Source organism: Anguilla rostrata, chromosome 2 (genome assembly GCF_018555375.3).
Source record: "Anguilla rostrata isolate EN2019 chromosome 2, ASM1855537v3, whole genome shotgun sequence".
Taxonomy (NCBI): Eukaryota; Metazoa; Chordata; class Actinopteri; order Anguilliformes; family Anguillidae; genus Anguilla; species Anguilla rostrata.
In genome coordinates, this window is record NC_057934.1 from 3,823,575 (window position 1) to 3,848,841 (window position 25,267).

At 47.0% G+C, this 25,267-nt stretch overlaps 1 protein-coding gene across 1 annotated transcript in view; it reads left to right on the forward strand.

The window, feature by feature from the left end:
* Positions 1–24,969, forward strand: part of LOC135244004 (coiled-coil domain-containing protein 85A-like) — a 29,797-nt gene extending 4,828 nt beyond the window's left edge. The window contains exons 3-4 of the mRNA XM_064316182.1: positions 21,666–21,723; positions 24,365–24,969. Coding sequence (XP_064172252.1) covers positions 21,666–21,723; positions 24,365–24,383 — 77 coding nt within the window. The 3' untranslated portion in view covers positions 24,384–24,969. The remainder of the gene's footprint in view (positions 1–21,665; positions 21,724–24,364) is intronic.
* The last annotated feature ends 298 nt before the right edge of the window (positions 24,970–25,267 follow it).

Here is a 25,267-nt window from a genome sequence, read left to right on the forward strand (position 1 = left end):
GAAAATCTAGGAAATACAAATATTTTCAGATGAACTTCTCTACTGCCTTAATAGTAATCAACATTAAAAATGGTCATTCAGTATTGAACCCCTGTAGGTTACCGGGAAATTTGCTGTACCTAAAAAATGAACAGAACAGGAGGGTTAAAGCTTTTTTCATTTCTGAAAGTGAGGCCTTGTGAGACTGTTAGAAGAGAAATAGCCATGAGTATGATTAATATCTAACTTTGTCTCGCTTTACAACGGCAATTATGATACCAGAATGTAAGCAGCTACGGTGTGTGTAATAACAGTAGGCGCTCAGGGTTTTCCACGCGGCGAGTGTAATGCTCAAATATTGCACTGAGCATAATTAAACTGTCAAAATGCCACTGTAATGTAAAGCGGTACAGATACTTCTTTAGAATTGGGCCTGTAACCCCAAACCGCACCTGAACGTGTGTGTGTGTGTGTGTGTGTGTGTGTGTGTGTGTGAGTGTGAGTGTGTGTGTGTGTGTGTGTGTGGGACAAAGGCCTCTCGTTGTCATGCGATCTTCAGTTTCTAGTGAAACGAGCCTTGGGGCCTGGTGCTCATTTTTGTTTTATGAAACAAAGGGGAACTGTCCAATAGGAGCTGTGGGCGCCCAGCAGTGCTCCGCCCCCTCTTACTGATATGAACGTGTAAAGCCGCCAATCAGACTTGATGAAATTTATGGGGTCGGCCTCTAAAAGAGGCACGCGTTTATCGACCAGCTGCGTTTCATTTTTATTTCCAGTGTTTTCCGTGAGTTCTGTGCTGCAAATATCCGACTGTTTTCTTTAATGTTTTTTGTTGTTGAATTTTATGGTTCAAAACTGAGTAGTGGTCGGCGTTCCGGGTGTGAAAAACGTTCGGCCGTGCTGTTCAGGCAGGTTTGTGGACGGGACCACACTCTTAGGGGCTTGCTGTGTCTTTTATCTATGAAAAAGCAGTTAGCCGGCAGACGGATATGTGGAGAGAAGAAGTCGCGACAGGAACACCGAACGGTGAATACACAAACAGAGGTAGAGCAGACTCCAGTGACTGCTGACGCCCTGTTCATGTGTGTAATGCCCTTCGCCCACCAGTCAGACACTAATATATCTCACCAGGGGATTTTAAGACCATTTGCTGATAAATGCTGCGTTTTACCTGCTTGATTATCCCGTAAGAGGTTTCGATGGAATTATTGGATTTTGTTGTTGTTGTTGTTGCTGTTGCTGGGAAAAGCTTGTGGCCATGGGCCCATTCAGAATGCCACTGAACCCGCGCAGCAAACAGATTTCTTTTTTCTCTAATAAATGTAGTGCGAGTAAACGTGTTTATAATGGCGGTGTCACAACCCAAAGTGCCCTTTATTTTCCTGGCGAATGTAAGTCAGTACGAGCCTCGACCCTTGCTGCTTGAAGCTCTTATCTGGAGTCTCCTCCTTGAGGCCTAAATCAAGGACAAAGCTGTGATGTTGGTCTCGAACGCAAACATCGGTGGCTTTTAAAGTAGCATGACTGATCGTGGCTTTTTATAAAAATTTTATTTCAGTTTCAGAGCGCTCGGTCCGGTGCGATGCAGTTCCAGAGCACAGGCGGCCAAGTCTCCCAAGCCCAATAACCCGGGCATAAAAAGTGTGGCTTTAAAATCCTGAGTTTGTTAGCGTCCTTCCAGGTGTGGTTGAGGAGCGTGTCGAACGGAGGGCGCTTGAAAGGCCTCTAGGTTGCTTATTCGAAACAAGGAAACCAAGAGGAAGTGGCTGGCTCTACTCGCCAGGGGGAAAAGGCCTAAGTCAGTCTCGGAAGCTCCATTTGCTTTGCGGTGATTAGATTTCAAGATGCTTGTTGACTGTCTGGAAAATGTGGCAGTTGCATATCTTAAATTACAATTATGAAGCAGGACCGGAGGGGATCTGTTGTCTGATCGTGTTGCTCTGTGACTCTAAAAAGAGGATCGTTACTGGAATTGATGAAGCGCGTGATCTCTATCGATGGGAGGGAGCCTCCTTTGAGATTGTGAGGAAAAATTCAAAAACGAAACCAGGGTCCCGGCGAAATGTTGTGGTCATTCGATGTAAGCCTCGGCCTTCACTTCACCGAGCGACGTTTCGCTGCGGGCTTGCGCGGAAGCGCAGCGGCGGCGCGCTAACTTCAGCGGGAACGATGGTGAGGCAGCGGCCTTCCCAGGCTCCTCCAGCGCGGGCCGTGGGTCGTGCGGCAGAGTTATAACATTTCCGGGTGAAAATGGCTCAGCAGAAGTGCTGCTCGACAGAGGAACGTTTCGGGGCAGAAGTCCCGCTCCACGCCGCTCCTCCTCAGCCCACGGACGCCCCGCGGCCAGGCGGAATTACATCTCTGCTCCTCTGCACTGGGGTGACCTTGAAAAAAAAAAAAACACGACCCCCTTTGATTCTCGCAGCCTAAAAATAGCATCCAGGCCGATCGCTCGCCTATTTTGCATATTTTAAGAGGGGCTCGCTCTCTCTCTCTCTCTCTCTCTCTCTCTCTCTCTCGCTCTCTCTCTGGCACTGTGTGATGAAAACGCCATCAATCAGTCAGTCAATCGCAGCCTGTCAATCACAGAGAGAGAGAGAGAGAGAGAGAGAGAGAGAGAGAGAGAGAAAAAAAGCTCTGTTAAGAAATGAAAAGGCATTTTCTCGCCCAGAATGGGCAGGAGCAGAGTCCAGAACCCTTTTCGGGTTTCATGGTTCACGTTTTCTCCTTTTCTTTTCTCCTGCCTCCCCAGCTGACACGATGATGTGGGCACTGTTTTTGAGCTGTGGTACTTTGATCTGGAGATGGAGCGCGTTTCACTGGAAGGGAATAAACCGCTGCTCCATTAGCAGCTAGCTGGAATGCCGGTTTCAGGTTTTTTTCCCTCTCCTAAAGAGATCTTGTGACTGGGCTTGAGTCGGCCTGACCCTCAGTCAGAGTCCTACTTACGAGAATCAAAAACCTTCGGATCAGTGCAGACTTGCACGGAATATTTTTTTCCCCACTCATGACAAGGCATGATTAAGAACAAAGCTAGCAATTCTTAACAAGCTCTGAGATGGCAGCAGTTGGCTCTCCCATTTTAGAAAATCCTATAGAACAATGCAGACTTTACATACACGTTCCATGTTGCCCATTGACTTATTGGTCGAATATCACATCAGTGTAAATCAATCATTTATGCCCCGAGCGTTGCATGGGATCTATGCACGTTTGCCAATTTGGGCCATGGCCGTGACCCTCATTGTGTCATTCACTGTACTCGTCCACAAAGAAAATTAAAAAAAGCGAGATCTAACACAGCGAGGATTAATATTCTGTTAGTGCTCCCGGGTGAGCGGTCTGAGTGCAGGATGTTGTTATTTCCGCATCAATGCCGTCTAGCGCTCATGAACATAAGCGGGGATCGTAAACGTAAACATTTTGTGTAGTGATGTACAAATGTTATACTGAAGGATGCTGTGTTCTGGTGTAGAGGTACCATTTTCTGTCATGTTGTCAAAGAGTCCATCTCCTGGCAAGTAATTTGTTTTATAAGCATGCTTTAAATTCTCTGGTATTTGCTAGTGTCTGTTTGTAACCTGGCTTGTTAACACGTCTATCTAGCTAGCATACCTGGCCTTAACATTTGTTATCATCCTATGAAAGTCATGGCAAGTTAAAGCAGTTAATATTATGTATCATGTATATTTTTCTTTGATGCCACCAAATTTAATTTGGGTCAAACCCCTTTTATGAAGTTGGGGAGGCTGTGGGGGCTTTACCCACAGGGTGTTCATTAAGGTCCGTTCCAATAAAATATTTTGGGAACCCCCAGAGAGTAGATTGCTACTTTAAACAGTAGCATGTTTTGGGGCCATTTTTACGAGGGATGTGTCCTCCACATGCCACATCAGCCATGAACTTTGATCACTTCATTTTGAGCAGAAGCAATAGGTAATAACTAGCTGTGAAATGATGTCACTGGGGTGAATGTTGCTGAACAGTTGGTAAATGGTAAATGGACTGCATTTATATAGCGCTTTTATCCAAAGCGCTTTACAATTGATGCCTCTCATTCACCAGAGCAGTTAGGGGTTAGGTGTCTTGCTCAAGGACACTTCGACATGCCCAGGGCGGGGTTTGAACCGGCAACCCTCCGACTGCCAGACAATCGGTCTTACCTCCTGAGCTGTGTCACCCCTGAACAGTTTCAGCTAACTGGATAGCGGCGAAGGTTCTGATTATCCGGCTCATCTTGTTAAGCGACGTACTTTGAGCCACGACGGCGGCGTACCCGGCGAATTCGGCCGGAACTCGGCCCGATTAGCCAGCTAAAGATGTGAAATGTTAAAGCACCCCGAGACTCGCCGAAATCGGGTCACCACCGGTTCGGCGGCAAAAACCGCTCAGCGTTGGCGTGAAAGCCCCTTTTTGTGCCTAGCTTGTACTTTGTACTTCTGCGGACATAGGCCTACTTAACTCTAATTTGTTCGTCCGATTTTCGGCAGTCTGAATTGAGCTTTAATAATTACGTAATTAATAGTAAGGGATTAAAAAAATACATATTCGGCCGAGTGTGTCTTTTGCCTTTGGAGCTGTTTGCACCACCAGTCAGCTTGAATGGTGTGGACATGGAATTAATCTGTGGCACGGGTGCATAACTCCAGTCCTGGAAGCTAGGTGCGCTTGCTGGTTTGTTTTTCCTACCGATTACCTTAGTTTCAGTGTTCTGACAGCTCTATAAACCACGCCGGTTCACTCCTGTACTTGAGCACGGTAAAATCTTTAGGATGCACTTGCAGCCTGTGGCTGTAGCTGTTGTTTATACAAATGTCAGAACAAGATATCCAACCATCCATTTATACCTCCATCTATACCCACTTATTTCTGTCTAGGGTTACAGGGAGTGCTGGAGCCTATCCCAGCATGCATTGGCGTGAGAGGCAGGAATATGCCCTGGACAGGCTGCCAATCTATTGCAGGGCACCTACTCACACACTTATACCTAGGGGCAATTTAGAGTCTCCAATTAACCTAGGCTGCATGTCTTTGGAGTGTGTGGGGGATACTGGAGTACCCAGAGGAAACCCACGTGGACATGGGGAGAACATGCAAACTCCACATAGAAAGGCCCCAGTCCGGGATTCAAACCCAGAGCAAGATATGATCCAGCTAATTAAATAACTAAGAGCAGAAATCGGCACAAAAAATCTTGAAAACAGATCGGTGCTTGTTTTGCACCCCTGTCATGCTGTATAACAGAAGCAGCTTTTATGCGACTCAGATTGGGCCATGCCTGGTTTACACAGGGAATGAGTGAAAGCCAGTGCTGATGCTGGCAACATTTGAGGCTTTGAAACTGACAGTTGGACGTTCGTAATTCCATAGGCTGCTCAGACCGCGCCGTTCCCCCTTTCTTCCGACTCTATCGTACGCTTAACGGCCGGCCTTGAGAGGAAACGAGAAAAACAGAACGCTCGAAAATGATTTCAATGAGGTTTAACCCGTTAAAGGCGTCAAATTAGGATGGATTATCGTTGCGTTGTGTCAGGAAGCAGCGGACGCGGCGAAAACCCTGTTTCCCAAGCGTCTTCCACGTGAATCAGGCCTTCATTAATCTCCGGGCTACGTTCAGGGAGAGGATGAGGGCCAAAAAAAAACAACTTTCCTCCCACGGTTGTAAGGAGGTGACCTGAAGTCTACCTTTTTAATGATGCTGAGGGTGTCGAATGGTTGTCTCCTCTCCTCTTTCCAGTGAGTCACTGGAGTTGCTTTGGGAAAAGACTGAAACGGATGTGAAAAGGGGAATGGATTCCAGTAATGTTTAGCTGCAATTATCCTCTAACCGCACTGCTCTAATTGTGATTGAATGGGTGTCTATTGGAATTATGTTGTGTGGAATTATATACTGAGTCTGCAGTGGGCTTGTTCTATAGATGGAGAAAACCTTGGTCGTTTTATTCTTTTATTTTATGCATCCAGGTGAATCCCATTGGGGGCTCTGGCCAAGAGGCTGCAGTCATAAACTTTCCGATAGCATAAAATACAAAATTGCACAGTGTAGTACAGTTCAAAATGATAACAAAATAGAGAGGGTTTGTATGTCTAATTTCATTTGTTTTAAATTATATTTAGGGGAGAAAAAACACGATCAGTTAACGATCAAAACACTGTTATTAACAACTTATTATTATTGTTATTATAAATTTGTTTTTTGTTGTCATCGCCATCAACACTTAAGCTAATCAACCAGCTTGATAAAATAACCAGAGTTGTCATGAGGCTCAACCAATTTTTACACAGACAGTGCATAAACTAAGTTAACTAGCTAAACTAGCTGGCTAAACTAACCAAGAACAGGGTGTTTAGAGACAGTTACCACTGCTTCCATTCTCAGACTAACCCATATAGGTGAACTCCCTACACTTGGACTGGAGCCCAACGCTGAATCCATTCTGAAGAAATTAATGCAGAGTGTGAAGGAGTACCTACGAAATCCCAGAATCCTTTGGGGGGTTCTCAGTATCAATCTTTAAGAAGCAGCAGCGCATGAATATTTCTCAGAAATGTCTTGATGTGGGTCTGTCCTTTGGGTGGTGTAAGCTATTGCTGGTCGGATTGTATTTGAATATTTGTTCTCAGGGTGGACTGGGGTGGAAAAAAACAGCGAGATATCAAAATTCTTATTTGGGGCACTGTTATGCAGATGTCATTGATGAATTTTTATATGGTTTCTGAACAAAAACCTGGAGTAAAAATCAAGGATTCTTCTTTTCAAAGTAACAGAGGAAATGGTGGTTGCCATCTTTAACCACGGTGATCCCAGAAAGTGCTGAAAATATAAAATGTTGAGGCAAAATTCTCAACGGGAAGGAATGACGACGTGTGGTCTATTCTCACTGAGTGTCAGATCCGCTGAAATGCCTTATTCAAGTCTTCGTGTCCAACTTGTCATCTCCTTCTTTCTGACTGGCTCTGAAGAAAAATAGCCTTCACACAGCATTTGTGAATAACAAAGGGGTCTCTTATCTTTCACTGAAACTTTCTTTTTTTTCTCCTGAGACCATCTCGGTTTCCGTCTCCATTATAGGTTAGGCCCGGCTTCGGCTTACATCCTCCTGTCTTACAAGCCTGGGTCTCGGTCTCTCCCTGGAAGTGCAGGGGGATTGAATTCAGCGTCCGCAGGGAACCGGCCGCTGGCCAGGCGTTCAGGAAACACTTTTGCTTTAACCCTTAAAAGGGTTCGCGGGATCACAAATACATGATTACAGTGTTCTTAACTGGAACATTCTGATGCTGATGGAACAGTCACTACCGGTGACCGAAAGAAACAGAGTTCTAGAACACCGACTAAAGAATAAAAAAACATTCCAAAAGACCTGCTTTTCAAATGGTTAACCTGGTGGAGTATCCGCTTCTGTACCTGAGTTGAATGTCGCGCCGTTCGATCCACATCATAGCACATTAGCTCCGCAGCTGTTGTAGTTCTTCTACAGCGTGGCAAGCCAGTCGTCATGTAGGTCATTTGCATGGGGAGTAACATCATGCTGATCGTCAGCGTGCGGCTGAGAGGTGAAGGAACGGTGCAGCGTTCGCTCAATAACTTAGCACGTTAGCACGTTAGCTCTGCGCCTGCCGTTGCTCTTTTGCTGCGGACTCGAGCGGAGCACCCGCGGCTGTATCGACGCCTCAAAAAGACGCAGTTTCCTTAGGGATCTTTTGGAACACCCCCTCTTCTTATGGCCGTGAGTTTCAGGAACAGACTCCTCGCTCCAGGATTTGCAGAAGCTGCGGCGGCTTCCCGGCGATAGCATGTAAATGCGCACATGCATATGCATGGATGACTGCGGAGGTTTCTGCAGCGGGCGGCGACAGGGACACACGGCCCCCTGCCTCCCCGATTAAATATGCAGGGGCTCTTTGACCTCAATACTGGGAGCGTGGAGAGGGGGGACCTGCCCCCGCACCCAGTCCCCCCCTTCCCCCGTACCTCCACCCCCACGTTCAGATAAATGCTGATGTATCAGAGCCCCTGGTGGACAGGGAGGTGACTTAGAGGTGGCGTGCTGGAGCAGCAAATAAAAAAAATACGCCACATTCCCACCCTGCTGGATATATATATATAAGATATTTAGGCACGGAGGAATACCCTGCGGTGTCTGGTGACGTGATGTCACACGTTCGCCTCGTTTTAACCAGAACTTGAAAACCTGCCACCCGGTGCATTATTGATGGAGTTAACAGCTGTGTTATAGGGCCACAGGGTGCAGTTGTGAAGTGTTTGACTTGAGTGTGGTTGTCGGGGGTATGGTCATTTTTCATGTCTTCCGGCTATGTCTCCTTTTAGCAGGGAAGTGTGGCATTATCTAACAGCGTTATCCTCGATTAGTGCATGACTCTTCGTCTCATTTGAGTGGTACTGAGCCTGACCTGGTTCACACTAAGGTGTGAGATAATTCTGTCCAGTTTTGCTAGTAATCCACATGTCAGTTATGTCATCGAATATTGGTTTTGCATTGCAAATAATAACAATAAATTTAATTAAATTTAACAGAAAAAATCAGAAGGACCGCACAGAGAATCCTATTTTCCATTATATTCGGTAGTTTACATTGCTTACTACAGAAGGTTCAGACAGAAAGTTATTATTCATAATTTTTCTTTTAAGAATTCTCGGTCTTTGTGTGTTTTTTAATGTATTTTTTCACATTTTGGTTACACTTGTGCACGCACACACTGCATTTGAAGTTAAATTGAATCGTTTCAAGCCGAGTTCATCTGAAGAACATCTACTTTGGGTCGAACAGTGCTGCTCTTTGTGTGATGGTGTGAACGGAGGAAAGGTGGTAGAGGAATTAAGATGGCTGTTGTCCACGTTACACTGCTCGCATTTTCGTGCGCTCGCACGTGTGGCTGCGTACACGTTGTCTGGTATCTGTAGTAAAAACCAGGGATAACAAGGAAAGAGGTAAAACAGGGAAGTCTGTTAAACTGTTGAGGTCACGTATGGAGGTGGCAGCAGCAGATGGTTTTTCACAACACTGTGAAAGCATTTTCCAGCAGATGGTTCTTCATGACACTGTGAACACAGTTTCTCTACTTTCTCTATTGTTGACTGGCTCAATAGAGACTATGCATTCCGACACTGTAATAAAGAGTTCTGTTTTTGTTCAACTCAATCCATCATCTAGATTCTATACCCGCTTATTCCTGGTCAGGGTCGTAGGAGGTGCTGGAGACTATCCCAGCATGTATTGGGCGAGAGGCAGTAATACACCCTGGACCAGTCGCCAATCCATCACAGGGCACACACACGCCATTCACTCACACACTCATACCTGGGAGCAATTTAGACTGTCCAATTAACCTAACCTGCGTGTCATCGGACTGTGGGAGGATACTGGAGTACCCCAGAGTAAAACCCACACGGACACGGGGAGAACGTTCGAACCCGAGACCTTCTTGCTGTGAGGCGAAAGTCCGACCCACTGCACCACTGTGCCACCACTGTTCAATTCCAGATAGTTTAATTCAAGCAAATAATGGATCTGGATTTACTGATCATTGAGTCTAACTCAAATACTTTTAGATTAGAAGGATATATTTAATTTTTCTCGCAAACATTTCCTACATCTAATGGGGCAAAATTCTGTTCTACTGTCTCCAAAGAGTGTTTGATACGGTATCACACCGTACATCTTAACAGGGGAAATATAGTGAGGAGTCTTCAGGAAAGAGAATAAAACCAGGTAGCGGCTAATGGCATTGTCACGTTATTTTCACCTCTGTGAATTATGAGTCTGGAGCCCGTCTTGCATTAACGACAAGCATGCGGAAGCTCCATTTCATTCCGATGGTGCACTCCTGAGTTGCATAATAGTGGGTGTAAACTTCACTGTTGTGACTGAAATGGAAACGCAAATGGATTGCTGTAGGAAGAACAATCAGGGTGCAGTTCAGCTGGTCCATTGTAGCAGCGGAGTTTAGTCGAGCTGTGAAAACTGAAGGCACAATCTCTAGTGAACTGCGACTGTTTTTTTTTCTTCCTTCTTTTGTGGACGTGTTCTGTAGAGATCCTGTCTCAGTACATTTGTACGTTTAATCAAAGGGAACAGTACTTTGTAGGTTGTTAAAAACCGTTATTCGGGTAACTGTTCTCAGGTTAGGGCTGCCCAGCAGTGTGGGGGATTCTGGGATTTCGGGGGAATTTTACCTGTCTTTTAGAGAACCGCCCTGGAGTTCACGCTCTCCCTGTCGCGTGGAAGAGCATCTGTTCCATCCTTTTTTTTTTTTTCCAGAGTTTCTCTTTGGCAACGGTGCAAATGGAGCCGGCGCTGCTTCTCACTACCGACGTCAGCAGCGAAGAGGGCTGGGTCAGGGGCACGGGCAAAACAAGAGGTGGAGAGAAAAAAAACCGAAAAGCTCGAGAAAAATAATCGGGGGTGTATCGCAGCGGGGGAAGCAGTTTGCTTTCGCAAATTTATTAATTTGTTTGTCTGAATAGAGGCAGTCGTGATGGTGGAGGCTGTGGGGGGGTGGGGAGTGACGGGGAGGGGGGGGGGGGGGGGGGGCTGGTGGAAGGGGCTTGTCGATGCCCGAACAAGTGTTGACAGAACACTGTTGTCAGGGCCGCAGACAGATTGTCAGAAGCAGAGATATTGAGCGTGTTAAAGATGAGGCAAAGCTGTGGGAGGAATATGTAAACAATAGCGGGCGAATGGGTGGGCCGTTAAACTGGAAAGCACTTATGAAAATCGGTGTGGAGAAGAAGGGGGTGGGGCTAACTGGGTGGGAGGGGCTTCCTGAGGGGGAGGGGCTTCCCCGTCAATGAGGCAGAGCTTTGGGAGAGTTTGTCTTTAATGTGGTAATGAAAATTTCAGTTAAGATTGAAGGCGGTATTTTTATTGTATTGGAAAAGTATAAACTGCACTAAATGGTCCACTTAACAATTTCCACATCATTTTTCAGTTTTTATAGTGGTTGTTTATTCTTGCTTTCTTAGCTTTGTACTGCTAAGCTGGAAAAGATGAATTACCTCATCTTACCATTTCAGTTGTAGCGTTTCCTACAATTTAACACACCAAAGAATTGTAATCATTCTATAAAAGACTGTGATCGATATCACACCACCGTGATTATTTCTTAGGTTTTTTTCTCTGAATCGCAGGTTTTTTTTTTGCACGAATGCGTGAACAGCACCTGCCCGTCTTCCCTCATGAACTGCCATTTTCCTCAACAGGGCGGGGAAGGAGATCGAGGAACTTGCCACGGTTATTTATTTATTTTTTTCTTCTTCATCTTTTTTTCTTTCTTTCTTTTTTTTCCTGCCGAGCTCAGGTTGCAGTGTTTCCTGCAGTTATTTTTAGAGCGAGCCGCGGAGCGAGATGGGATCTCAGCTCTCTGCGTGATGCAGGGGCGTGGATGTGAAAGGACGTGCCGGGGAAAAAAGGTAGCGTAGCGATGCTGCGTTTTAGCGCATCGCACGCTGTCAGCCAACCCCCCCCCCCCCCTTAAAAACCCTGACAGCCATGCAGAAATGGAGGGAGGGAGGGAGGTGGGGGGGCAGGTCCTCAGGCATTCACTGAGCCGCTTGATTGGAGGCCAGCTCAGTCAATCAACTTGACAGGGGTGGGGGGGGGGGTCAATCAGGTCTGCGTGTACTGGGGGGGCAGGTCCTGTCTGATTCTGGGAAAATAACCTCTTTACCCACCAGGTGTCTTCAAATCCCCCCCCCCACACACACACACTCCCCTGTATAGTTTGGAAGAGTGCCCCCCACCCCCCACCCCACCTCATCACCCCACTCTAGTCCTTGTACTGAAACTGTAGCCACTTAGCTTGTGTATAAACCAGTAATTTGTGATTCAGTTTTTTTTTCTCTCTACCACATCAAGTGCTTTTAACTTGGCCTGCTTGTCTGGATCATATTACTTTCAGGGGAAAAAATCCTCTCCTTGCACTATCAGTCAGATCTGGGATGTGAAAGCCGATACCATTATCCTTGATTCTCTGTTTGCTGTGTGCCGATTTTGTAAATCCATTTTCTTGCATTCCTGTCCATTTATTTTTGCGGGGGGGGGGGAGGGGAGCTGTATTCTTGGTTTTCGTGGCACAGCGTTTGTAATTCATCCTCACAGATGGGTCAGTGGAACAGGCTCAAACACGAGGACTTTAGGAAACGAAAAGCTCTCCGAAAACCTCCCCCAGCTGTGCTCAGAAATCTGCCGTGTTCCAGTCCTGCTCTCCCTTTGGGGGCAAACCCTACCTTCCTGTTTGGTGGGGGGGGGGGGAGGGGAGGCCATTGCCGTGTGACCTTTGAGAAAAACAAGGGCGAACGAGACTGTATTCTATTGTCACTATTAGGAGAATGCCTTTCACAGTGACGAACGTCAGCCGGGCGCTCGCTATCGATTGCTTTTGACCTCCCTTTTCCAGAGTTGTCTTCCTTAATTTCTTCATTTCGCCACGTAAAAAAAAAAAACCCACAAGAAAAAAAGGCTGACCGTTGCAGTAACGTGAAATGCTACAATGAAGATCAACGGCTGGTGAACTTTTCCAGCGGTAGGTGAGCGAGTGGGGGGGGGGGGGGGCTGGAGCCCAGAGACCATCAAAGAGACACGCTGGCGTGCTTTTCCACACCAGTGGACGTTTTTTCTCCAGATTTAAAAAAAAAAAAAAATAGTCCTTTTCCATTACAGTCAGAGACGTTTTCTCAGAGATGTTGCCCACACAGCCACGATGAGACCCACTGCTATGCTAGCCTGATTTGATTGCTGTTGAATTCCTGGGGCATATAGCATGTTTAGTTTCTGTGAAACACATTATTGAAGTTAAATAGTCACTTGGCACCATTTTGCCATCAATAATTTGCTAGGTCAAAAAATAAGTTTTAGGAATAGTAATTTTTCTGAAGATGTATAGAGAGTTGGCAGATTTTTGGATTTGAGTAACTTGGCTCTGTTTACCTTAAAAAATATTTTTGTTGAGATTAGATTATACAATACTGCAGTTTGTCGCTAACACCAAGGCAGCAGGCTAATACAATGGCTCTTATATACAGCTCTATATATACTTTCAGCAGTAATAGCGTGCTTTAAATTCATTGCTGAATAGATACGCAATATTCCATATGCATGCAGACCCCGAAAAAGTAGGCCAACAGCTGCCTCTCTGACTCTGATTTGCATTGCATTTTTTTTCTTTTCGTAAAAAAAAAAAAAAAAAAAAACATTTTCTCCCCGTTGTTATTAAACACAGAATATCTCGCGTGTTTAATTGCTGTGCGCACACCGGCAAACTCTTGACCATTGTCAGCTGACGCCTCCAGCCAATAGGAGAACACAAAGAAATAAAAAGGCACAGCTCCAGATAAGAGAACGCAGCGGCTCAACCGGGGAAAGTGCTGCCGTGTGTGGGCGGATTATTTCATTATTTCTATTTATTTATTTATTTATTTATTTATTTTTCTCTCCTCCAAATGCTGGCGAAAGTTCTATTTTTATCAACTTTATTTATTCAGCATGAATTAGAGACAGGAGAGCACGCCCACGTGCTTGCATCAGTCAGTCAGTGGGGTGAGAGGATATGTTTCGCCACCGCCCCCACCCCCTTTTTTGCTCCCTCCCCCCATATTCCACTCGCCCACCCGTCGCCACCCCCACCACCCCCTTCTGCCCCCCCATATTCGCCACCGCCCCACCACCCCCTTCTGCCCCCCCATATTCACCACCGTCGCCCCCACCCCCGTATTCGCCACCGCCCCCCCCTCCTGCCCCCCTATATTCGCCACCCCCCCACCCCCTTCTGCCCCCTTCCCTCCCCCCTATTCCCACCACCCCCCCCCCTTCTGCCCCCTCCCCCTCGTATTCACCACGCCCCCTCCCTGCCCATCCCCTATTCCCCTTCCCCTCCGCACGGCTCGAGCGTATGTCTGGCCGCTCAGAAACAGGCCACTCGGTCGTAATCCCACACGTTGTGATGACTGCGGCGGGCTCCCTCGCGAGCACCCTTTGATGGTCGCGGAGGAGAACACACGACCAAAAAAAAACGAGTGAAAACACAGCGGGTGGTAGAGCCGTAGCGGGTGTAGCATCTTCAGAGGCGGGGTTCGCTGCCAGCGCTCCGGTCCCTGTGGATCTTTCACACCACACACGCACGGACGTCTGTTAGCACCGGCGCTACGTGTTGCATCAACAGCACAGTGCAGTGCAGTGCAGTGCAGTGCAGTGCAGCAGGGTATGCAGTTAACCTGCACACCTAAATGTAATAAACAAAAAAAAAATGTATGTCTGCTGTCAAGGTGTGTGAAGAATTATGGTTAAAATGCTACGCTGGCGTTTTTGTGAGAATGAGATGAGAGTTGCATTGGATATCTGCTTGGCTGTATATGTTTTTATATTTGTGTTTGATAACAATTATTTAAAAAAACAGCCAATCGCATGCCTAATGCGTGTTCAGCGAAGAGAATGTTCACAGCCAACCGCATTCTGTTGCTGAACGATTTCAAATTAAAGGTTCTGTTATGTTCACCTATGATGTCACCTTAAGTAAGACAGATGCACCCTCAAGAGGGACAGCGATTTTTCACTGCAGATTAAGCAGATTTTTACAGAAAAGTTAGGAACAAATGACATTATCGAAATCTAATATAAAAGTAAAATTATTGACGACTTGTTCTCTTGGCACATTCCCCTCTGGCAGCTGTTTTTGCTGGCCGGTTCAGCACCTTTTCCGTCTGTTAGCTAAGGCCAGGGGCCAGAAAAAAAAGTTTTCATTTGTTAGGGAGAGTTAGCCTTTTTGAATCTCCATCCCTTTACCTCTGCCTCATGTCCTTAAACAGAATGGTGGGACGAAGATGCCGGGCCACAGGTTACACTGATAGTATGGCCAGCATCATCTTCATCATCATCGTCACAATCTATTACAAATCAACGGTGCCAACTGCCGTTTAACCCCAACCAAGTTCTGTTCAGCCCGTGTACAGTTCTGTGTTTGTTAGCCATGTGTGGGCAATGGTAATTCCTTCCTTCGGCAGATGCCCTTGTCAAGGGCAACAGAACTGTTTCAACTGCCGAGCGGCACGAAAAGTGCGGGGTACCGGGGCATTAAGCACCCCCCCCCGTCTCCCCGCCCCTCCACCCCCGGCCAAACTCAGCGCACCCCGGCCGAGGAGCTGGGTGCCCGGGGGCACGAACCACAGCTCTTTGAGAATGTGTAAGACCCATCAGCAGCCCGTGTTTGCAGATTCATAAGAATTCACCCCTTGCAGGGTTCCCAGGGTACGTGCATGAAAAGCATGAGTGTGAAGTTGATGATTAATTCCTTCTCTGATTCCCTGGGCATCCTTTTTTTCTTCTTCTTCTTCTTCTTTCTTTCTGTGGGGGCACCTGTTCTGAAAGCGTGCTCACAGGACGGTTTAATGCCACGGGCAAACTCAGCACCCGTCCGCCATGTCATTAATATCCGCAAAAAAAACGCTCCAAAAACAGTTTTTGGAAGTGAAAGCTAGAGTGAGAAAAGAAAGCAGTCCAGGAAAACAGAGCACAGGAAACATAAACAAAGGGCTTTTGCAGGTCTTTACTTGCCCTGAGCTCTGATACAGCATTCCTGCATGTGTGTGTGTGTGTGGCTTGGCTAATCGGAAATTGTACTGTAAGCAAGGTGCATGGCTTTTTTAGACGCTCCCTTAGGCGGGAGAGAGACAGGCTTATTCAAATCAGGCTGGTAATCAGGGCCTGGGAAAACAAACACACTGATATTAATTTGTGTTCTGCGAAACACGGATGTGCCGTACCTCTCACGTAAACATTCGTCCGCGCTCTCCAGCAAATTAAACTCGGAAACGGTTTGAGCTGCGACGCGTTGCGGCGCGTTCTGTTTCCGGGAAAAACAAAAAAGGCTACGCTCGCAATGCGTTAACGCGCGTACGGATTTGAGGCCAGGAAGCAGGAAGCGCTCTGCGAGACGTGTGGTAATGAACCGTGCTGGGGGCGGTGCGGTGTTACCCAGAGACCGAGCCCTTTGGCGTGGAGGTGTCTGTTCGCTCTGCCGCGCCCTCGCGTAACGACAGCGTTCAGGGATGACATTCGCACAGGAAGCAGCTGCCTTACCGCCACGTGGCGTTCCCCTGTCATTATGCCCGACCGTCCCCACGTTAAAAAAAAATGGTTCTGGAGAACTATAATCGAGAGAGGGGGGAAAGGAAAAGGGAGGGAGGGGTAGGGGGAGAAGATGGCTGTTTGTAAAAATCCGAACTTCCTCCTCCTTTCTATCGTTATTTCCTGTTAGTGCGGTGGAAACCAACCCTGTTCCTGGAGATCTGCCATCCTGCTGGGCTTTCATTTCAACCGTAATTTGGCACACCTGACCCTGCTGCTCAGCAGCTCAGTGAGATCTCTGGCTGTTGAATGAGGTGTAGCTTTGTCAGGGTTGGAGTGAAAATCTACAGGATGGTAGATCTCGAAGGGTTGGCAGCCCTGCTATGCTGTGAATGAGTGCAGCTTTTTAGGGTTTGGAGTGAATAAGTGGTGACTCCAGAACAGGTGCAGCCTGCTCTAGCTGTTGAATGAGGTGTAGCTTTGTCAGGGTTGGAGTGACAACCTACAGGATGGTAGATCTCCAGGAACAGGAGTGGGCAGCCCTGCTCTTGCTGTTGAATGAGGTGTAGCTTTGTTAGGGTTGGAGTGACAACCTACAGGATGGTGGATCTCCAGAAACAGTGTTAGGCAGCCCTGCTCTTGCTGTTGAATGAGGTGTAGCTTCGTTAGGGTTGTAGTGAAAACCTACAGGACGGTAGATCTCCAGGAGCAGGGTTGGGCAGCCCTGCTCTAGCTGTTGAATGAGGTGTAGCTTTGTCAGGGTTGGAGTGAAAACCTACAGGACGGTAGATCTCCAGGAACAGGGTTGGGCAGCCCTGCTCTAGCTGTTGAATGAGGTGTAGCTTCGTTAGGGTTGGAGTGAAATCCTGTGAAACCCCTGTGCTACTGGAACCCTTGGCATGGTAGCTGGTCACAGTGTGAATGAGTGAGGTCTTCAGGGTCCTTCTTTAAGCCTGATGCAAAGCACATCACCAGAGTGTACCCCTGTGTGTGAGGGGGTGGCGTGCTCCCCGGTGGTCCCCGTGGAAACCGTGCTGTAGCTGCATGGGGTCTAGTTGTTTCCGTCGTTACGGGAGAAAGAAGGGAATCCCAAACAGCTCGCCGCGTGTGTGTGTGTGTGTGTGTGTGTGTGAGTGTGTGTGTGTGTGTGTGAGTGTGTGTGTGGTGTGTGTGTGTGTGTGTGTGTGAGTGTGTGTGTGTAATCAAACCGGCGAAATGAGTCTGCTCCTCGCTCCACGACGCGATCGTGACAGCCCCGAGGCACACAATGAGCTGGCGAGCTGATTGGCTCATTAAAATATGAAAAGAAAAAAAGAAAAAAAAGAAAAAAAACGCAGCGGAGCTGAAACAGCTGGCTTTCAAAATTTAATTCGCCACTGTATACACGTCATTCGTCACTCCTGTTTCTCTTGCAAATGAGACTGCGTGCAGCAGCGTTTTAAGCCGATACTTGAAATCGGGTGCATCCGCTGCAGCGTATTTACAGGTTCTCTTGCCCCCGTGGGTTTGTTAGCGCCCTGCGCTCATGGATGCCTCTTCAGGTATGCGCACTGCGTTGCCCGTCTTGGTGGTCAGTTTTTTTTTATGGCCCATTACGTGCTAATGGTGAGTTGTTTTTCCTGGAAGGACTCACCGCTTGATAAATGCCAACTCCCGCATTTACAATGGATGCTGCATGCTTTTCAAGCCGCATGAATTATTGATGTTGCAGATTTCCGAAATATCTGAGTGGCTGGATGTGAAATAGCAGTGCGCTGACTGCCATAAGCTTGCCCCGAGAAAATTAATAAAGCGATTTCTGGCCTAACCCAACCCAGACTGGGACCAGAGCCAGCAGAACGTAAATATTTAATTTATTCATAAAATCCATCCAGACCTGGTACAGATCATTAACCCTTTTCTAGAGCAGGTTTTTTTTTTTGCAGTGTTTTTGTTTTCTTCTTTTTTTAAAAATACCAGTGTTCTAGTGTTCTAGAACTCCTTTGCTTTCAGTTACCGGCAGTGATTGTGACATCAGCATTAGAATGTTCAGTTAAGAGCGCTCTAATCACGCGTTTGTGATCTTACACCTTAATGGGTTTTGTTTTTTAGTATTTGTATTTGAAATGACTTTTTTTTTTTTTTTAAAAGAAGAAAAATAACATTTCCTATTTGAGAAATCTTAATAGTTTTTTAAAAAAAATATAAAACCCAAATGCGTTTGCTGTGACATTTAAAATGATTTCATCAGCTTCTGGGATACATTTCATACGTAGCCCTTAAAAGGACCGAATGCTCCATTCAGTCAGCTTTAAGGCACGTAAAACCCAGAAGAAGAGCGTTCCACTATGATGGAGATGTCATTTTATCCCTCCGTGAGCGTCTTTGATGACTGCAGACCCAAAATAGTCATAAAGCAAGTAGCGAGCAGTGCGCATGAAAGGCTCCTCTGTCTCAGAGCTCTCAGACAGAAGAAAGACGCTTATTTACTTTGTGGAGATGCTGCAATGTAATGCAAGCTTCCTGAAACAAAGAGGCCGCCAGGCCCCCCGGCGGTGTCCAGGGACGCGGGGCGGAGGGGAACGACGAGGCGCCTGACGGTGGCTCCCGTCACCCCGAGTTGGCACCGTAGCCATAGCGACGATGACATCATAAGCTGGTCGCAGCGTCTGATTTGTGGGGACCCTAAACTCCCGGCCGCGTTCGCGCAAAGGACCCGGGAAATGACTCTGGCTGAGACGTCCGTCTCGACCAATGAGGCGAAGCTTTTGTGGCAGCAGCTCCCCCATTTTTTTTTTTTTTTTTCAGCCTTGTCGACCGCCGCTCTGCTTAATGAGCTAGCGATGGAGCCGGACGGCTGTCTGGCTTCCTCCGGAAGTTTCCGCTTCAGGAAAGAGGAGGACCAGCACTAGAAAGAGGACAGCACTAGTGTTAGGCCTCTGCTCTAAGGTGCTACTGTCACAGGTGCACCCAGACCATCCCAACTAGAGTATAAAAGGCCCGCAATAAAGTGCATAATGCGGTTCATTCAGTGCGTAAGTATGCATAAATATGAACTGTTTAAGGTGTAAGATCGCAAATATACAGTATGATTGGAATGTCTTTTAACATCCTAATGCTGATGTCACAATCACCACTGGCATTTGAAGGAAGTGGAGTTCTAGAACACTGGCTTAGAATTTTTAAGAAAGAATTTTTAAGAAAAAACACTCTAAAAAACTCTGCTCTTCAAAGGGTTAAACAGTTGCACTGTTACAATGTAGCAGGTTGCACCATCTGCCCCCTTTTTTAAGCTTTTCTGATCTCCACACACCTCAGGCTGCCCTCAGCCATGACCCTCGACGTTATCTGCGTTCCGCCCTCTTCTCCAAACGTCCTACTTAACCTCAGCCGCTCATACGTATCAGTCACAGGTACGTCTCACCGGGAGCTGAGCACCTCTGTGTTTGTTTTTCTCGGTTTGCACACACAAGATACGCCGATCCTCCCGGCCGTAAAATCAGCCTCACCTCACACACCTGGGCCTCCTCCAGCAGTGAGTGTACTCTACTACTCTACTGCTTTATTCTGGGCCTGTGCCTCCACTGGTGCCTGAAAGTAAACAATGGCCACTGGGTCCGGCTAAACCGCTTGAACTCTTTCACAGAAGAAGAAGAAGCCGGTGATGTCGACCCTCTCTCTCTTCACTGGGGAAAGTGCTGCAGGGATTATTTTTTCTGAGGAGAATGAATTTGAAGGTTTCTTTACCTGCAAGTTTACACCAGTGTTTTCTCTGTTTTTTATTCAAATAGTCTGAATAATGGATGTTGTAGTCATGGGAAGAGCTGAGTAGCCTGTGTGAAATCACTCAGCATTGATCCCAATGAAAATAGCCTTTAGAGACAGAGGAATATTTAGAGACAAATGTGTGTGTGCACATTTGCATGAGTGTTCGTGTATGTCAGTGAGTGAGTGAGTGCATGTGTTTGTGTGTGTGTGTGAGCACCAGGGTGTGTGTGTATGTAGGTGTGTGCTTGAGCATGAGGGTGTGTATATGGGTGTGTATGTGTGAGCGTCAACGTGTGTGTATGTGTATGTGGGTGTGTATGTGTCATCATTGAGGTGTGTGCATGTGTGTGTGTGAATGTGGGTGTGTATGGGTGTGTGTGTGTGTGCGTGTGTGTCTGTGTGTTTGCACGCGTGTGGCTCCTCTGATGACAGTGGATCTGACTCAGACAGAAGGCAGGAGGCCACGCCCCCCCGCTGTGTCACACCTCTGCTTTCTCACGCCTCCCCGCCCCAGGGAAACTGCCGAAATCACAGACGAGGCTCCTCTCTGACTGCGGTACGGGGGGGGGGGGGGGGGGGGACGGGAGCGCCAGACTGAACAACCGTTAGCTAGCGCGCCGCGGGCGATGGAGGCCGCGTCAGACTCCCGTGGTGCGGCAGGGTAAAGCGCCAGGGTGTGTGTGTGTGTGTGTGTGTGTGTGTGTGTGCGTGTGCGTGTGCGTGGCGGTGCGTGCGTGCGCGCGTGCGTGTGCGTGTGGGTGCGTGTGTGTGTGTGTGGGGGGGTGTATGGGTGAGGGTGTGTGTGTGTGGAGTGTGTGTCTGTATGTGTGTGTGTGTGTGGGGGGGGGGGTGTATGTGTACGTGTGTGTGCGTGTGTCTGTGTGTGTGAGGTTGTGTGTCTGTATGTGTGTGTGTGTGTGGGGGGTATGTGTACGTGTGTGTGCGTGTGTCTGTGTGTGTGAGGTTGTGTGTTTACGATTACGACCCCGTCCTCACGAATCACACAACAAACACCCCCCCCCCCGCTTTCCTTTCTGTTTTCAGTTTTTTTTTTCTTTCTGATTTCTGAAAATACGTCCCCGTCGGGCGGCTGTGATTAGAGACGGTGTTTTCGTGTTTCTTCAGACAGGGGGTTGCGTCACCTCGCCGTGATTAAACAGTCTCGCATCGACGGACACGGAAAACAAACGATGCGGAAAATTAGCGATGCTAAGGAGCCGCGCTAAGCGGCGGCCGACGTGCTAATCGGGGGCTAAATTGATTTCGGGCTGCCTGAATCTCCGTCTCAGTCGTTCTTTATGGCTGAAGGCTCGGGTCAGGGTGCTTCCCAAATATACTTTTACGCGATAAAGGAACAAGACGTCACGTTGATAGCAGCACATCTGCCTCACTGACTGGGTCATAGACTGACTTACTGCTCTGGCTGACTTACTGCTCAGTTAGCTATCGCTAAATAGCAAAGCGGCATTAGTGACAACTCAGTGTCTTTGAATACAGAGCATTTTTAAAAATCTGTTGTACTGTACAGTATCTCCGGGCTCTGTGCTGTAAGATAAGCTTGTGCGTTCTGCTGTGTATGTTACATACAGTCCATAAACTGTCCCAATGAGTGAGCCTTAACCCTTGCTTTAAATCTCAGAACTCACATTTCCCCTTTGTGTGTCTGTGTGAAATGGAAATGGAAAATGAACTGTGCTTGCGGTACGTCCTCCCCCTTGTGACTGTAACAGAATGTAATTGAGAAGTGTCAAAAAAAAGTGTTAACCCAAAAAAAAAAATGTTTTATTGACAAACTACCGCATTGTGTGTGTGTGTGTGTGTGTGTGTGTGTGTCTCAACGGTCTTGTGTTTTCTTTACAGCTTTGATATCGGCGGGTTGCTGCACTACGAACTGCAGAAGTGTAAAGCTTTGGGACAGGTAAGAGTCCGCCATTACGGCTCCTTACAAACATGTACTGTAGGACTGCTACGTATCCTGTGAGACTCTTACTCTGCAAGGGTCTGCCTTGTGCATTTCTGTGCAAGAAACATGAGGAGGGTTGTAAATTAATATAGACGTATGATGTGCGTGAGATAAATAATGTTGTTTTTGTATTGTAGGATTAGTGTGTTTTTCGCTGTTTTCTGCAAGGTTTCCCTTCTTATTTCACAATGAGTGCCTTTATGGGTCAGGGAAATGAAAACACTTTGGGTAAACCAGAAAAAAACTATCCTTGGGATTTACTCAGTTTGAATTATTGTATATCATAGTATTCATATTTTACAACCGATTTGTTGAAAACAGATTGCGCAGTTGTCCTTTGAATGATTAATGTTCTCAAGGATGCATACACATGCATGCACGTACACACACACACACGCACACACACACACACACACACACACACACACACGCACACTCATTGGCTGGAGCAATTTCTCTTGCTGCCCGAGGCTACACAGCCCATGGGATGTCAAGGTCAAAGGGTCAAAGTGCATGCTCTGTGCTCAGTAATGGAACTGACTTTGTGTGCAGGCCTTAGGGGTATTTCGAGAGGCAAAGAGTTGAGCTGCATGCTTTGTGGGTCTTGTGAGACCACTTTTTACCGAGTTTGCTCTTTTATTCAATTATAGCACTTTGCTACGATTAGCATGTTCTTACAACCATCATAGTGACAACCAAAAGTAAAGAAACGTCAGGGAAACTGAGATACGCACTGTCAGTTTTAAATAAAGTTTTTTCTCACAAAACACACAGTGCAGCCCACAAGTCTTTGGACAGTGACACAGTTATTGTTGTTTCGACTTGGTACTGCAGCACTCTGGATTTGAAATGGTCCCCTAAAATGGGGGGAACTATGTAACACAAGGGCTGCAGTTCCTTCACGGATCACCGGATTCACACGGATGTAAATGCCCTCTAATGACCTTTGACCTCTTATTGATTGTTTCATTTCAAATCCGATGTATTGGAGCACCGAGACCTATTTAATTCTTTAATAAAAAAAATTGTGTCGCTGTCCAAATACTTATGGACTGCACTGTACAAATGAGTGCATTTGACCAACCTGAAAGCAGAACCATGGATTAGTAGCATGTAGCATTTATAGCATGTGATTTATAGCAGAGGCAGATGTAGATAAATGGTTGAGTTGAGGCTAAAGCTTGTACCATCAAACCGATTATTCCTCTCATGGTGTTTTAAACGGTTTGCTTGATTAATAACAGGCGTGCCAATTTAAACGAAGATCGCTTATCAGTTCAATGGCCTCTAATTTAGTTGCGTTTTGTTTCTCCGCTTTGCGCATTTCATATAAACAGCTTAACGATGAGCGAGAGGATCTCTATAAACAAGTTTCATGGCGTAAATTATTTAATGCACCCGGCTGTCTTTGCTGTAAATAAAGTTGTATTTAGCTGTGAAACACGCAGTATTTCTAAAGCCACCGCGTCAGACCCAGTCGGACGGAAAGGGAATCGGGCATTAGCGGGTAATTAAGAGGGAGAGCTCCGTGTTTTCAAGCTCGCGAGCTTCCCGCTGGCTGTAAAATGAGACGCGCTATCTGCGTGATCTCCTGTTCGCCGTTGCGGCTGACCACTAGCATGGCTCATGGACTTCATTATCACATACTCTATGAACATGGTCGTGCTGTGAACTTGCTTTGATTTGTTTGCCGGACCCGTGCAGAGGGATTGTGGGAAGGCCATTAGCTTTTTTTTTTTTTTTTTTTTTTCCCAAGAGAGTTAAAGGTTCCTGTCCTGTATAGGTCTGTGCGCGAACTGGGCTGCCAGGTTTGCTTTATAAAGGGAGAGTTGGAGGTCATCCGATTCACCACCCTTGCCTTAAATCTGGTTCAGGCAGGATGGATGTGTTAATATTTAATGACTCAATGGCAGCAAATTTGTCCTTCGGGATATTAAAGTTCCCCATCTCAGTTCTGCTGCTGAGCTTTTAATGCACACACAGATTCAGAGACATGTGTTCACATATGCACTATCCCACACAATATAGGACACACACACACACACACACACACCAGCATACGTGCACGCACACACACACACACACAGACACGCAGACTGTGTAAGTGACTTTTACATGCAAGGTTATACACATGTGCACACACACACCCACACACGCATGTGAATATTTTGCTTTTACATGCAAGCTTGTACACACACATGGCCACACACACACACACACACCGCAGACAGTTTGCAAAACCAATACCAATATGCCAACGGCACACCGGATCACCGTCTTAAGACATCACAAACAGCACAAACTGTTCGGATGGCACGGTTTTATCTGAGATCCGATGCATCTCCTGGTAGTGATCGGAAAAGGGGGGGGGGGGGGGTGCACGTCAAAACTGCCCCCCCCTGTGAGAGACTTTTGCCTGAAGCATCGATCCCACAGTGACGGGGGTGTCAGGAATACGTGGTCTGCCCCCGGTCCTCTTTAATAATCCTGCTTCACAGTAATGAGCTAACCTAATGCCTCCTTTCACTCTTCTCCTCTTTCTCTCAGAGGAAGACTAAACCTTTCTTCTTCTTCTTCTTCTTTGTCCCCTCCCCAGCTTCGACGCGTCCTCTTGACCCTAGCCCTCCCCGGACGTGCGCTGAGAGGTTTTTTCGCCAGTCCCCTTCAGAGGCGAAACCCGGTGAACCCCGCCCCCCACACCCCCCACCCCCCCACTCCCCCCCCCCTCCTTGAATTACCGCGTCGACGTCCAGCGGAAGCACCGATTCGCCGCGATCCTCCAAGCTCTTCTCCCATTGGCCCACGATCTTCATACCTCTCTCTTATGTTCCATTCCTACATATCAAACAAAAAAAAAACAAACAAAACAAAATAAAAATTAAAAAAAAACCTGGAATCGCCATCCTTTTAGGACATGGACTAAAATCCCCGGGACTGCCAAGCGGATTAATGAGTGAGACGTGGGATTTTTCCTCTGCCAACTACAAAGTTTCCTACCTCGCGCGAAGAAAAGAAAAAGTTACAAAAAAAAACGTAAAGTGTTGGAAACGATTGAAGTGGGACGCGAAAACAGTCCACCCTTATTGTTTACAGTCAACTGGAGCGGTTATGTGCTGGGGGTAATTCATCTTCTGATAATTCTCTCTCTCTCATTCCTCAGTCTGCTGCGCTCTCTCTCACCACCCCCCCCCCCACCCCCCTCCCCCCGCCAAACCCCCCCACCCCTGACCACCACCCCCCCCACCCCCCCTCCCTGCTCGCTCTCTGTGGAAATTCATAATTTCAGAGTGGTGATGAGACCAAAACAATTTTCCACGAAAAGCTCTCTCTATTCTCTGTGCTCTATTCTCTCCTGCTGTTTCCCACTAAAGCTATTGAACACAGCCTATTCCATTCATCTGTTCCTGACAGGATGGAACACAAGCCCTCTGGCTCCACCCCGACAACACACAGCTACACGTACTTTGTATTTTTATTTTATTTTTTTGGTGACCCTTTT